Consider the following 15,916-nt stretch of genomic DNA (forward strand, 5'->3'; position numbering starts at 1 on the left):
TGTAAATGGGACAGCTGGTGATGTATGGGACAGGCGATAGTGTAGTGTCTCACCTATGTGCAGGTTTTCAGAGTTTTAGTCCCAAGGGAAGGGAACTTCTATTGTTAAAGAAAGTAACTGATTTCAACTGCTTTGGCCAAATACTATGTATACAAGTAAGATGTATAGGTCGAATTTTAAATTCTCTGGCAACCAAGCAGTAGTAATTCCATTGTTTTACTTTACACGGCGGTCTTATAAAGTTGTACTTTCAGATTTGCTGTTGACATTTTACAGAAGGAAAAAAAAAATCCAATGTACATCTACATTTATTGAACAAATAATTTTCTCCGAATTGACATGCAGTGATTATTAACTTGTATTTAACTGATGCCTTTATCCAAGGTGATTTACAGTGCTGCATGCAGTACCCTAAACTCCTTACCATCATTCATCCATTTATGCAACAGAGCAATGTAACACTATTATTCAGTGACACACACACACACTAAGTGCAATCTGAAATCACCGTTTCACCAAAAACACCAATCTAAAATCACTCCTGCCTGAGCTCTTGTAGGAAGTCACACACACACATTTTCGGAACCGCTTGTCCCATACGGGGTCACGGAGCCTACCCGGTAACACAGGGCGCAAGGCCAGAGGGGGAAGGGACACACCCAGGACGGGACGCCAGTCCGTCGCAAGGCACCCCAAGCGGGACTCGAACCCCAGACCCACCAGAGAGCAGGACTGTGGTCCAACCCACTGCGCCACCACACCCCCTCTTGTAGGAAGTCATGAAGTACAATTCTTGAAATATAATTTAAACATAGCCATGTGAGGGTATTGATTTTAAAAAGTTTACTGCAAATGTTTAAACAGTGCTTCCGGCTGGAGACAGCTGCATGTGTATGTACAATATTTAGTTCTCAGATAATGAGTGTTAATGTCCTAAATGTCAAAAAAAAAAAAAAAAAAACAGATTTGTGTTATGTGTGAAAAAGTAGCAAAATAACAGCTAAGTCCGAAGCTGAAATATCGCAGAAATCGGCGGTATGGAGCCTGATGCAGAAAATAAGGTGCGAGGCAGGGTACACCCTGGGCAGGACACCACTCCATCACATGTTACTGGCAAATCATAAGAGTCACAGATGCACCTGTAATACATGTACACTTTAAATACAGTATTATTACACTTGTGGGAGGCACACGCCTATTGTGCTGAAAGCTCGGGAAAAGCAGAACACTAGAAGAACACCAGGAGGGCAGAGGTTCTGCTCAAAAAGACAAGTCTACAGTTACAGATGTATCATGTAGCGAAGCTCCCGCTTCTCCTGATCAGCATCAGGTCACTGGTTTGCTACAGGAACTCTAAAAAAAAAATCCTAGACACTTCAAGTTCAACCGTGCTTTCCAGTGTGTGAGATGATGAGCGACAAGAGCGCTCTTACACAGAGTAATGGAAACATTCTCTTCACAGCGAGTGCAGAACCTGCTAATAATGACATTTTTGACTTGAACAGTAGCCGTGCCTTGAACCCGCTCATCACATGAACGTGTGGTACGGCCAGGGAGAAATTTATTTTTCTATTAAGATCTATGTAATTATCTGCTCTTCATACTTATTTATAAAGACACTATGATAATATAGACTTTGTAAATGGAAAGTAGTAACAGGAAGTAATCAGGCAGTGATACCTGACTTCCGGAAGACACAATTACAATATGTAGCCTATGTAGTTATTGTAACACCCTGCCTCACCCGCTTTTTTTTAGATCACTACGTGATAACGCTAAAAAATAATTGCGTTCACCATTTTTAAATTAGAAGGCCTCAGCATATTAAGTTTTAATAGCCTTTCTGTGCCTGGCTCCGCTGTGCAGGGCGGGGCCACAGCAGCGCTACGTAGGCCGCCGTTGCATACAGAGCACGAAACGGGCAACGTGACGTAGTTCCCCTCCTCCACGTTCCGCCCCGCCCCGCCCTTTCACGCACAGCAACGTAAGGAAGTGACGCAAGGTGGGAACGCGCTCGCGGGCCTCTGTTTCCTGGGGGTTTACATTACATGTGACACGCGCTCCTCGTAGTGTCGTTGCGTTTGTTGTGCGGCGGTTCCAGAATCCATACTGATGGAATTGACGTGGTTAGTAGTGGGTACGGAGAACATGAGAACGTTGAGTCCTTCGTGAAGTGTTTGTGTCGTGTTGGTGTGACGTGTCGTCTGCAGTTTGTCGTTAGTTACTCCTCGGTTAGGTAGCCGGCGGTCGGGCTGTGTGTGTGTGTGTGTGTGTGTGTGTGTGTGTGTGTGTGTGTGTGTGTGTGTGTGTGTGTGTGTGTGTGTGTGTGTGAGAGAGAGAGAGAGAGAGAGAGAGAGAGAGAGAGAGACACTGTACTAGGAAACGAGTAGCTGAACCGCACATGCACAGTTGGTCAGCTGTGTGTTTGTTTCTAAGTGACCGACTGCCCCTCTGCGTTAGTTTCAGAGAAAATCCATCTCTGCTTTGCAGTAACTAGGGGAAGAGAGACTGTGTGTGTGTGTGTGTGTGTGTGTGTGAGAGAGAGAGAGAGAGAGACAGTGAGAGAAGAAAAAGGTTCCCTAACAGACACTATTCAGTGACTAATGTGCCCTCTGACCCCACAGGGAGGACACCCCATTCAATGGCACTGTGTGTTTCTCCAGAGACCTTTATGACAAGTTCTCTCTGGGGAGCACCATCAAAGATCTCTGGGCTATAGCACATGGGTATGTATGCAGCTGTGTGTGTTGCACATCGTGTTGCACATCATCATGTTGCAAACAGTACCTTGTGTAGTGATACAACACATAACGAATGGTTTTACATCATTATCATCACTGTTGTTTGACTCCTTGGTCCAGGGTAGCTAACACTGTGACTGTTAGATAACCGCCTGTACAGTCACCTACACAGCAGGGTGTTCTATGGTATCCATTCAGAGTCAGCACCTTGATCAAGGACACTACACCGAAGTGGGATTCAAATCTGGCATTTTCGGGTCTCGAGAGGACAGCCTAACAACGCACTGCTTGTGTCCTCTAAACATAGTGGCTGGATGTGTAGAAGCAAATTGCAGTCAACAAACATAAAGCATCTAATTTATTTAATGTGAACTGTTATTATTTTCAAGATATTTATTAATGTTTGTGAATTGCTTTTCTGCTCTCAAAATGCCAAGACTGCTGAGTGTTTGTTTATGCGAAGCCCTCCAGACGCAGCTGAAGTTAGGAAGGAGGAGACGGCGGCATCCGTTAAACAAGAGAGTGCGCCCACGTGTGGACAGGATGTTCATCACTGGAACACCAGCAGCGATGAGAGCGAGGCCTTTCCTGAACCCAGGATACCTTTCCCCTGCTACTCTTGTCTCAATTCAAGAGAACAACAGTTGTACCTGCGCAAGTTCATGAACAAGAACAGCACAGAGGCTTTTAAGGTACACCTTCTCTACAATGGAATGCTTCCTTGGGGTTTTTTGGCCCCTTTGATCACATTTTTGCTCCGTTTAAGTTCATTTTTGCACTACATCTGGTAATTGCCCTCCTTGTTTGAAATTGCAGTCATTCTACACTGACCTCCTCCATCAGTTTGCATAGTATCACTTTGCACTGTTTATTTTTAGCCTGTGCTCTCATCTCCCTCACCCACAAACTAATACCTTTATTTAATGAATATTTCATACAAAGTGCAACTTTTTATTTTTATGAGAGGAAGGGGCTGGAATTATTTTTGTGTGGCAGCTGATGGTCACTAATATTTGTTCCATAGCAACAGGAAGAGCTTGTAAGGAATGAAGTTGCTGGGTTCATGAGGTATCTGCAGGATGTTGCGAGGGCATGTTCAGAAGACTACCGTCACCTCTGTGAGGGAGCAACACATTACATGGAGGTGCTCCTTGTTTCCCCATCCTCATTCTGAACTCACATTGAGGTATTATTGGGCTGCACTGCATTTTTATTTTTTCTTTTTGGGGGGGATTTGTGTAAGCAGGAGTGTCTCAGAGCCAGCATGGAGAAAGTGAAGAGTTACCCACAGTTTTATCTCATCCATGAGATGACGAGCATTACAGGTGGGAAATTCAACCCAGATCTGTCTCTGAAGTTTGAGAAACGGCTGCTTACGCTGGTAAGCTCTTATATAACCTGGATGTGTTCTATGAATGTACAAATTTACTTTTATTCATGTAGCTGATGCTTTTCTCCAATGCGACTTACAATGTTAAGGTTACAGTTATTAGTTACAAGCTTACAATTTTTTACCCATTTATACATCTGGGTAATTGTACTGGAGCAATTTTAGGGTAAGCACTGGATTAAACCTGCAACCTTTAGATCCAAAGGCAGTAACTTTAACCACTTCTCCACCAGCTATCCCTACAAATTATGTAGAATGCATGCCTGTTCACACTTGTGCTCAGTGTTCCTAAATTTTAAAAACATTAACATTACATGAGTAAATTTGATTCTGTTTTCTTTCTGAAGGGAAAGGTACAAGTTTTAGACTGTAAGAAACTGCCAAAGGATGTTCAGCTGCCAGTGGACTATGGCTTGGTGGCTTCAGAGGTTCCCCCTGACAAGAAGGCCAAACAGATGCACTCGGTATGGGCGTCCCTTCTTTTTATCTATTGTGTTGATTCACTTCTCATCTTATATCATCTTAACTTTATTCCTTCTAGTGAGGATTCTACGTTTCTCATTTGTTTTGTTTAAATGAGAACATTGCAGTGGTATATGTGATGTACAATAAACCAGTTCTTGTTATGAGACAATTTTCAAAACACTACTTGTACCACTGAGGAAGATGCTTAAAAGTAAAGTGTGCAACTGTCTACACAGATAAAACTGTAAGGTGTTGAAAGTGTAAGCTAAACATTAATATTGTTATTGTTAAATTGTGTATATTCACTGGTATGTTACTATCGTTTCGCCACTAGGGGGTGCAAATACACTTCCATTTGCTTAACTTTAAACTGAATACATTAACTTTTTACTGTACTATTGAAATATTTTATAGTAACTTTTTGTGATGTTTCATGTCTTGCATCAGATATTCTCATTTTGGCCCCATACAATTCTTAAGGTTGTACACAACAGTGAAGAAAGAGATCATTATTGTATAAATTGGATTTTTTTTTTTGTGTCTGGATGTGTTGATAAAGTACAATGAATGCTTTAAAACTTGAATTGGTAAAGTCTTCTCTGAATTTGCATATAGTAGTCTTTACACTAGAATAGTTTTTTTTTTTTTTTTTAACACCAAAGTAAACCATTTTTAGTTCTGGGTAGTCTTTGTCTAAGCTCTCAAGCATTATTTAAGTAGAAAAACCCTAGTTTTCTAGGTGTACTTCCGTATCTTATCTAAAGGAAGCTTTTTGACGATGTCCCAAAACCTGGGTTTGATCTCTAGCTATTGTAACCTGTAGTTCAGCAGTGATAGTGGGGAGTTCAAACCCCAAAAAAATATAATTCTTTGGTTGAGAATCAGTAAGTTTAAGATTGAGTCATATCAAGACACAGACAATAAAGGTAGTTTAAGGCATTAGTATTTTGCAGTATGTAATATATTTCCTTTGCTATGGGGTGCTGCCTTCATGCCTCTCCTGGGACTTGGACCAGGCACACTTAGGTGAACTCTGTTCTGTTTTGGTGACTTTCATGAACCTTTTCCAGGACATAAGTGCTGATGTGAATGCACAGAAGCTCTGTGAGAAGTACAAGCCCCATGTGTGTCTGACCAGCGGTGCATTTTTCACACTGCTCAACAATCAGGGGCCTGAGTACAGCGAGACCTGGGAAGTGCCTGTGTGGGTCAGAACCACAGTTAGGTCCGGTATGAAGTCCCAGGGAGTACCCTCTCTCTGTCATGTGTCTCTAAAATTCCTCATGAGCTTCATTAATATTGAAATTCTTTGCTGCATTTGAAAATATTACCAGCGTGTTTTTTTTTTTTTTTTTTTTTTTTAAATCTTAGTTTTTAAAAAGACATTTAGGAGAATTTTTAGCAGTGCCAGTGTCAGTGCGTTTCGTCTTTGCAGGAAACTCATCAAGAAAAGAGGTGTACATAGACTCCCCCCTGGTGAAGACTGACATGACTGAACGGGAGAAGAACAGCCTTTTCCATGAGGAGAGTTTGAAACTGTCCCTGAAGAAGACCAGCTCAAAGAAAGCAGCTGAGTTAACTCTTGAAAAACCACCTTCCTTACAAGTAAGTGTGGTGTCTGTCACTGACAGAAAATACTTGTGACAATGAAGTTGGTTTAAATGTAGGGTTGACTGCAGACCTGCTGTGTTCAGATTACTTCAGATTGCATCTTCGTAGCGACTTCAAAGCTAAAGAAATGAATACAGTTGTCGGTTGATTTGGAGAAAGGTCAGGTAAATAGGTACGCTATTAATACCTGTGAACTGTGAATATTAATGCGTTTAATTTGTAAACTATTGAATGTGTAGTCAGTATAGGAGTACTAAGATTTGTTTAACAGTTGGATAAACAGTTTTTGATGTGGTGTATTTACCTGTAATTGGCAAATATTCATTAGTTGGAAAAATCAGTTGTTCAGTAATTTCAAATATAAAGAACAGAATAAGAGCATTAATGAATTGATGAGCATATTGAACCATGTTAGGATTTGTAATTTTGCAAAAGCAGAGCATGTAACGCCTTGGATTGTGGATTTACGTTTTGTGGTTTCAGTGTGTGTGTTTTTTATTCAGGAAAGATGCCCAAGAAGTCTTGTCTGTTTCGATGATACGGGCGTTGATTTTGAGGCAGACTTCACAGACCTGGAGACCTTTGGAGAATCATCATGTATCTCCAAGAAACAGGACACTGATAAGCAACCAAATCAGTCTTTGCACAGATCGAAACCAGCCAGTTCCTCTACATGCGGCAAGTTGTCTGTGTCGACTAATGCAAGGTCTGTTAAAACTCAATCAACACAGAAAGCGAATGCAGAGGACTCCTCGTGGACAGACATAGAGGACACTTCTATGATTGACAGTTTTCCAGCAGGCACTCCACTCTCGCAGAAAGACCTGAGCATGTCAAGTCCAGCAGGGGAGATCAAGCAACTCCAGGACTCGCCACTGGCAAAGCGGCAGAGGCGCACTGAGTCCACCTGTTGCGCGAGTGATTCTGAAGAGGATAGGCTGGTGATTGACCACTACGAGGACTTTCCTGAAACCAACAGGCCTGTTTCGCAGGCAGCTCACAGCTCTACAAAAGCTCCTTCTTTCTCTGATGCCATCCCTGATACTCCCAGGTCTCCTTCACCAGCAGCAGAGGGGCCAACCAGCAGGCGTTGTGCCACCAAGGTCCCCCAGAGCTGTGACCAGCTGGGCAAGATTTTGCGCATGCAGAGCAAGTTACTGAAGCCCACTGCTCAGCCCACTCCAGAACCCATGTCCCCATCTACCCACACTGCCCTCCCAGCCCAAGCACAACCACAGTCCCTGGTCAAGCCTTGTGTGGCCTCCTACCTGGGGGCCACTCAGAGCCCAGTTCGGGGGACTGTGTCTGCTGTGGGCTCTGCGGCAGCTGATGCTGACACAGGAGTGCAGCGGAAGAGTGAGTTTTCTGTCTTGTATCTGTTACAGCCTCTGCAGAGTTTTAAGTTTTTGACCAAAATGAGCACATGTAGGCAGATCTTTTTTCAGGACATAACAAATCATTAAAACAAAAAAAATTACTGCCATTATTATATTTTAATATTTTATTATTATAATTAAAATTGTGTCTGGTGGCACAATAGCACAGCAGGCGGCACTGCTGCCTCGCTGCTTCCAGACTGCAGGTTCGAATGTGGATTCGAATCCAGTTATCTTTGTGAAGTTTGGATGTTCTCCCAGTGTTTACATACGTCTTCACTATGTACTGGGGTCTCGTCCTACTGTTTCAGGTCAATTGGTAACTCCAAATTGCCTGTGGTGTGTGTTTGTTTGTCTCTCTGGGAGAAAGAGACGTTGTCTCTGACAGACTGACGTCGCATCCAAGGTGTGTCCTGCCTCATGCACTAAGTGCCAAGGACAAGGTCTAGACCACAATCATCCTGAACTGGATAAATGGTTACTGAGGATGGATGTCTGTGTTATGAAAAAATGCAGCTCAATTTAAAAAAAAAAAAAAAAAAGTTCATATTTGATGGTGTAGATGTGGAGGGGACCTTATGGTCCATGAAGTTGCTCAGTGTTGTGATGTTGAATACTTTGCTACGTTCCAGCTCTGCTGTCAGAGGAGTTGCTGGCAGCAGAGGAGGATGAGGGGAACTACCAGCAGCCAGATGAGGGCAACCTAGTGTACAAGCTGTACAGCCTACAGGACGTGCTTCTCATGGTCCGCTGCAGTGTACCCTTCGCTCGAAGCAAGAAAAGCAATATGGACTCCAAAACAGTGAGCATCTCCCAGTCCTTCGTGTGCAGCAGTGCTGTCCACCAGCAGCAAATCACATTTCATTCAAGGCTGCTGTTAATGTGCTCTCTAGCAAACTTGTACTAGTATATGTAGCATGTGGTGTTTTTGACGTACAGCTGTGGTCGCTCCTCCCTTTCAGATCGTTCCCTTTCATCTCTTATCCAAGCTGGAGTATCAGCTTTGCTACGGTGTTGAGTGTTTCACTAAGACTGAGTTCTGTCAGTTATGGGCTGAAAGGCTTCTACATTCCGCCTCTACGACCTTTGTAGGTAAGACTGCATGTTGATAGTAATGTAGAAGAAACTGCTCTTGGATTACTTATTTACGTTTACATTTTGAACACATTTCCTGCTTTCTCTCCACATAGCTTTACTGAAACAGAAGCTCACCATATTTGTGCAAAGATAGGGGAGAGAAGTGGGTTAATTTGCAATGAGGGTAGGATATATACATAAGAATTAGATCAGTTCTGTCCTCCTTTTGACTTGCTTGTAGTCTTTTTTTTTTTTTAAAAGAGGAAAAGTTCATAATTTCAAAAGGTGTTTCTGTAATGGCCACTAAAATGGTATTAAAAGTATGCTGCCTCACACCAAAATGTTCACATAGCTGTGGCACTAGGCACTGAAATCCATGTCTGGTTAGTTTCCTAATGAAATTTAATTTATTAAACTTTTGCCATTCACTTCTTGGAATCCAGTTTGGGTTTAAAGGTACTCTGTTGAGGATCTCTTTTGTTTAAATTCTGAGAAAACTAGAAAGTGGTTCTGGTATAGAAGCTTGTTGATCATGGAAACAAAAGGGAATGATGGTTTATTGCCAGGATTCTTCTCCAGTTTGGTTCAAGGCCAGGCCACATTATACCACCCTGCCCCTTCTTCCTGTAAGCGATGCTGAGCAACAGAGTCCTTTGACTGATTTTACCACATACCACAGCCTCTGCTTCATCTGTCATTGGCTCCACCTTGTTAAACCTTCCATTAGCAGAGCCATTAATGCTGCGTTGGGAGAAAGTGAGCTCAGGCTGTGATTCACAAGAGATTTTGGAAAATGGAATTGCAGCTGAAAGTAATTGTACGTGTGTGTGCTGACAGTGTGGCGAGAGCCTGCGTTTGCTGTGAGGGGCTGTGCACCAGCGAGGCCTGCTATCAGAGGCAAAGACTCCCACAGACACGAAGCCTTTCCCAGATGACTCACTGCGTAAGAGTGCCTGTTTGTAGTTTGTTTGCACTGTTGCCATACCTACTGGCACTGTGTTGAGAGACTAACAAAATCACTAGGAAGCCCTGAGGTTTTCATTTTTTTTTTTTTTTTGCATTTTTCAAGCTTTGTGGAGTTTATCCTCTCTAATGTTATTCAATGGATGTGTTTAGAAGGGTTGGGGATAAGAAAAGCTGCCAAACTGGTGCACTTCATTGAGCATGCCCCTCTAATGAAGGTTTTTATTCCTCCTATCAGTGTTTACCACTGCTCCCTGGTGCTCATTTACAGTAAATACTTGTGCTGCCTAAAAAATGTTGCTAAATTACTACCCTGGGCTCCTCGTGTTGCTTTCTACTACAGCGAGTCCTTCAGCACACACCTAGTCAAACTGCAGAGCTCATCTTTCCCCTAAGGTGGTGCTCATGTGTCCTCACATACCTCTCTCACAGTTTTACTCACATTGGACACAATTCAATTTAAATTGTTGCAGCATCTCAAGAAACCATATCCACCCCTAGTCTAAATACCCCCAATGATTTTTTCTGAGCTTCATGCAGTTGTGCTACATATAACTTGTATTGGTTTCTTATGTAATAGTATGAGTATAGTAGTCTTTTATATGAATGTTACTTCCAAGCTGGTTGATGCATTTGTGTGCATGCAGTGGGGGAGCTGTGGGAATGTGTGAGTGTGTGTGTGCCTGATGGGGTTGTGCAAGAGTGTCTCCCTCAGGTATTCTGTGAAATGACAGATTCATCATTCCCCACTGTGGTGGGAGTGGTATAGTGCCAAAGGTCTCTGTCATTCACTCCAATCCTTTACACTTATTTTTTTTACACTAATTTTGCTAACATTTTTCTCCAAGTAGACATGCAGCTCAGTATAGAAGTGCATTTGAAAACAAAGAGCTTTAGATGCAGACAGAGGATTATCAGCACATACTTTTCTGATACCATTGTTTTTATATGAAATATGATGATGGTTGTGACAGATCATGATGCAAATTCAATTAAAATGTGTTCACAGTACTATTTTGTAAGCGGTACTTTAAGATGCCAGCAGCAAATGCTAAGGAGATGCAATATGCCTTGGAATGAATTGAACGAAGATATTTAAAACAAATGCGAAATATGAAGAGTGAATGTTAGCAGACACTTAACACTAATATGCAGTTTCTTTTTATAGCCTACAATAATTCCTCTTGAGTTTCTTGATGTGCTTCACATGACATGGGCTTAGAGGAAGTGTTGAAATGCTGTCTGTTGGTCAGGCGTGAGCTCTGCAGTGGTGAGGAAAGGGTGCTGTAGCACATGTTTTTTGCCACCCCTTCCCCCCACCTTTGCGGTGACATTCCCTCCCAGAACCTGGCTGATGTCAGCACCCTTCCCACAATCGCCCACCTACCATAGCCCTGTGAGTGAAACTATTGCAAGAGCCTCAGTGATAAATTCTGCCCCTTGTTTCACACTGTTGCCGCTTGTTGTTCTCTGAAGCGATTGGCCTGTTGGTAATAGGTTTGAGCTTGTGTACAAGTCTCCCTGTGGGCACAACTCCACCTGTGTTTTTTCTATCTATCTATAGCAAAGACACTTCAATTTAGCATGCAGGAACACTGAGCCCCTGTGCTGTACAAACAGTGTTCTCACACCAGACAAGTGTGTCACACCAGTGATTCTGCGCTTCGGCGATTCATTGAAAGGCCAAACCTGTTGCAGCTAGTTTGCTCGACCTGTCTGCGCAATCAGCCACGAAGTGTCTGAACTTGTCTGCAGGCTATATAATCTTGACGCTTTTCTTTTTCTTTAGCGAAAGACGGTGTAAAAGTGTCATGCTCTAGCTCGGTCAGCCCCAAACGACAGTGACGTCTTCCAGCATGGGAGTGCTCTGGGCCTGCAACGGCATGTCTCTTTGCTTTTTGTCGAGCGCCCGTTGTTACGTAACAGGAATGCGGGAAAGCTGGGGCTCTGACCAGGGCAGCCCTGAAGATGAAAGCCATTGCTTGTCTATGGAAATCAGTGTGAAAGTAACTGCGTACATTTCCCTCTCATGGATTCCAGTGGATCTCAAGCTGTGTGTCTGCTTGCATCTTACTTTGCAGGTCACATCAACGCATACACGTCAAAGCTGTTCTTAATGGAAGAGCTCTCCCCACAAAGGATGAGGAGTATGTCCTGTGACTTCTCGTGAGTGCTCAAAACACTGGCTAGTACGATGTTACCAGATATTTTTACACAAGAGCTACGATATGCTAATATGTAAATGTTTGTTACAGTTTTGTGATTACAAATTGTCGATTAATGAATAAACCTTTAGGCAGCTACTTGTGTGATGTATATTGGTTCACAAGGTGGAATGTAAAAATAACTGCTTAGAATCATGTGTGCGTCTAAGTCTCTCTGATGTAATGCACTCTATTTTTCTGAGAGATGTCTGTCACTTTGGAGGAAAGCATCTGCTAAATCTAAATATTTTATATATGTAATACTGTTTATTTTCTTAGCTTTAAAGTAATTTCCTTTTTAAAACTAAGAACTTTAATTTCACAAAAAAATGATCGATCCCATTAATTCGATTAATACGATTAAGATTCTACGATAAGTCTTAATCCCTGGATCATCTTGCGTTTATATTTAACAAGATGTGACTCAGAGGTGCCTCAGGGTTTTCATTTCTTTCATTGACTAAAGAACCTCTGGTCAGGAAAGGGTGCTGTAGATGTTTTTTGCCTCCCCCTTACCCCCACCCTCGAGGTAACATTCCCTTCCAGAACCTGGCTCATCTGTTAGCATCCCTCCCACAACCACCCAAGAACTTAAGATTGCAGTTGCATCAGTGCTGTCCCAACATCTTCAGCATAAATAGTTTACCTGGTCACCAGATGTCTTACATTCACACTCTTTGTCCTCCAATCTGCAGACCAGCCAAGTCTCTTAATACACTGCACCATTTGCTGAAAAAAGTTGTTGGGTGAGTAAGTTTTGCAGTATGCATGTTTATTGATGTTTGTGTTAATTCAAATAAATGTACATTTTGTTAGTAGGCTAGGCAATCTGTTAATTATAACTTTAACTGTAAACATTACTAAGAAACAAGGAATTCATAATGCTGTATGAAGCTAAAAGCAGTAGTAGTACACGTATTTTCACCTATTTCAAAACCACATTCTCAAGACTCTTCGGTGGTTCTTCTTTGCAATCACCTGTTATACCTGCAGGCATCTTGCAGCCTGGACATGTTGTGCAACTAGACTGTTTCTTTTCCACATTTCTTGGCGCATGATCCTTTGAACCTAGAAAGTAACACATCATTCTGCTTGTGCTCTGCTGGCAAATGCAAGTCATGGAGAGTAAAGTATAATAGCTGGCATTCTAAATACTGCTTCTGCCTGGTGAGAACATAGATGCATTTAGGTAGGGGTGGTATTTTGTCTGTTTGTAGCCTACAGGAGGGCCGGTATCTTTTGAACCACAAAGCTGGAGAGCCCATTGTAACCATTGCCAAAGCCACCGATGGCAAGAAGATCTCTCGGGCCACCTACGACCTGCACCAGGCCCACAGCGGGATTCCCCAACCCCCAGCCAATGGCGCTGTGCCCTGGGTGCCAGTGGACCCATCTCGAGTGTTGTCCTTCCACCTGAAACATGGCCGTGTGCCCTGCACGTTTCCCCCACTGCCCGTAGGCAACACACCTGGCAACAAGGTACATCAGAGATGCACTTTGTCACTGAGTTTCCTTCCGTGACGATTGTTGTTAAATTCCATCAAGTCAATGTTTAGGTCTATTGGAGACCAAATAGTTCTTCCAGGAGCTGCTGTCTTTCACTTGTCCCGAGCATTGAAAGGCCTGTGTCCATTGTGATTGAGTCCGTCTGTCTGATTGCTGGCCGACCTTTTTTTATTTATTTATTCCCCCCCCCCCTTCAGTTTTCCAAAGCATTACAGTATTTTCAAAAACAAGTGTAGTGTTTGCATGATACGTCCAAACTACATTAACCTCAGCCTTATCATTTGTACTTTTGAACGTTTGAGAGTTCAGGTCTGATTTGACCCACTATCCCTTTATTTTCCTTTCTGTTCATAATATCCTTAAAACTGGCCTCCAGCACCATAGTTCAAGACTGAAGTATAAGATATTCCATAACATTATTGGTAATGGCTGGATGATGTTAGTTTTTTTTACATTTCAACAAGAATGGAAAATTATTAGTGTGTGTGCGCACTATTATTAAAGTGTGCACTGAGTCAATAGGTCAGTTGAGAAGGCCAGTTCCTCGTGTTGAAATTCTGAGAATTACGAGGTATGAGTCATTGCAAACGTTAAGACATTCCTTAGCACCACACCAAGAACCATTTTAAATCCAGCGACTACTACATGCTTTAAAAAGCTCCATTTCCCTTTGTTCTGTTAACTGAGTCTAGTTTAAAACTGAGATCGTTGTGTTCCAAATATAGCCTTGGGAATTTATGTGCTTTCAATACATTATTAAAAGTGCTGCATACAAGTTAACTGTGTGCCAAGAAGCAAATGTGCCTTTAATGACTGTCATCCCATCTCTAATTAGTGTGTCCTCAGGTTATATTTTATACGCAGCACTGCATCACATTACCATTATGTTACATCATGTGTGGAGCTTCTGTAGGTGAGGGCTTGGCATATCTTTCCTGTTCTCTATCAGATATTCATCTGCTATTGCAATATAGAAGTGCTCTTTAGTCAGCTCAGTTAATTCACTAGTGAATTGCATGTGCCCTCACTTCTGCTTGAATCAGAAAGCACAATCTATTTACATTTTGTGGATCTACCTTTTAAAAAAAAAAAAAAAAAAAAAAAAAAATCATGTAGCCCTAGTTTGGAAATCTTTGTGCTTTACTGTCATGAGTACAGGGGTCAAGTAAAGGCTTAGGTCATTTTGGTTGATTTTAAGTCTTTTAATTTCCTGTGCCATCCTTTTCTCCCTGGCTCCGATACTACTTATTTTCTTTTTGTTCATTTGTCAATAATTGCTTTCTACAGGGTCTGTTGCAGGGTCCTGGTATTTTGGAGCCTTTCCCAGAAGCATACTAGGGTGTGAGACAGGGTACAGCCTGCACAGGATGCCAATACAGGGCAAACATACTCATTCACTCATGCACACTGTGGGCCATTTAGTTTACCGGTTCACCTGAAACTTCTCTCTGGGCTGTGGGAGCGAACCAGTGAACACTGGGAGAATATGCAAACTCTACAGACTAAGTCAAGTTCAACCCCCCAAGAACCCATAGCCAAGGCGTTGTGGCACCATGCTGCCAATACTCTTATTTAATAAAGTAAATTACAGTAAAACGACAATAGCATCTGCTATAGTGTCTATCATTTAGAAGGGAGGATTCTAGATTTTCATCAAAACTGTCTCAGCATGAAGAGATTCTTAATGAATTTTCAGTTTTACTAAGCCTGTGGAGGTGTACAGCAGTCATGTTATATAAAATGTCGACAGTGCAATTGAAGTTCTGCAGTCCTGTGCTGATGGCCCTTCCCATGTGTCCCCAAAGGCAGGTAATGTTAAAGGAGCTTGTGCTGCTGTGGCCAAAGGTCCTTCAATTGCGGGGAGAGCCCAGGCTGGGATGGCCTTGTCAACTGGCAACCAAGATGGTTCCAAGAAGAAGAAGAAGAAAAAGAACAAGGGAAATCGTGCCAAACGCTTTCAGAAGTGGCAGGAGAACAAAAAGGCAAAGCAGACCGAGCAGCAGAGGCAGATGCAGAAGGCAGAGCATCAGCCTGCCATCTCGTAGCACAAAACATCTGTTGCTCTCTGCTCTCGAGGCCGGCTGGAGTATTTCTGGATTGATGTGTTACGTCTATAAATGGTCACACAATGCCTTAATTAAAAAGTTTTACTTTTGTTGTGCACTGAATTTTTTTAGAAAGCATGTGTATGTACAATTTGAGTCTGACTTGTGTGTTCTTTCAGGTAACTGTAGGTCAGCAGTGAATTTAAGATGTAAATATTGAACTGTTAAAACATTGATTAAAGTCCTGCCCCCCCCCCCCCACTTGTTATAAAAAAGTTTGGTAATTTGTTAATCTGATTGAATGTGAAAAGCTATGAAGGAGGAGGCAGTAAAGGGTAGGTTAACTTTTTTTTTTTTTTTAATTCTTCCTTAACTTAATGGGCAGCTGGTAGCATAGTGGTTAGAGCTCCTTCCTTTAGACCCAAAGGCTACAGGTTTGAATCTCACTTCCAGCTGTAGTACCCTTGAGCAAGGTACTTATAATAAATGACTCTAGTAATATTACCCAGCTGTATAAATGGATAAATAACTGTAAGTA

General features: G+C 42.3%; 1 protein-coding gene across 1 annotated transcript; it reads left to right on the forward strand.

Annotated features, from left to right (window-relative positions):
- The first annotated feature begins 2,022 nt into the window (after window positions 1–2,022).
- On the forward strand, window positions 2,023–15,778 carry ice2 (interactor of little elongator complex ELL subunit 2). Its single transcript, XM_018763984.2, has 15 exons — window positions 2,023–2,126; window positions 2,625–2,726; window positions 3,205–3,433; window positions 3,766–3,885; window positions 3,988–4,122; window positions 4,479–4,595; window positions 5,667–5,826; window positions 6,032–6,201; window positions 6,711–7,563; window positions 8,216–8,385; window positions 8,546–8,675; window positions 11,705–11,789; window positions 12,523–12,573; window positions 13,045–13,306; window positions 15,139–15,778. Exons 1-15 carry the CDS (start codon window positions 2,113–2,115, stop codon window positions 15,376–15,378), a joined length of 2,838 nt encoding a protein of 945 aa, XP_018619500.2. The 5' UTR covers window positions 2,023–2,112; the 3' UTR covers window positions 15,379–15,778.
- The last annotated feature ends 138 nt before the right edge of the window (window positions 15,779–15,916 follow it).

Source organism: Scleropages formosus, chromosome 11 (genome assembly GCF_900964775.1).
Source record: "Scleropages formosus chromosome 11, fSclFor1.1, whole genome shotgun sequence".
NCBI classification, from domain to species: domain Eukaryota; kingdom Metazoa; phylum Chordata; class Actinopteri; order Osteoglossiformes; family Osteoglossidae; genus Scleropages; species Scleropages formosus.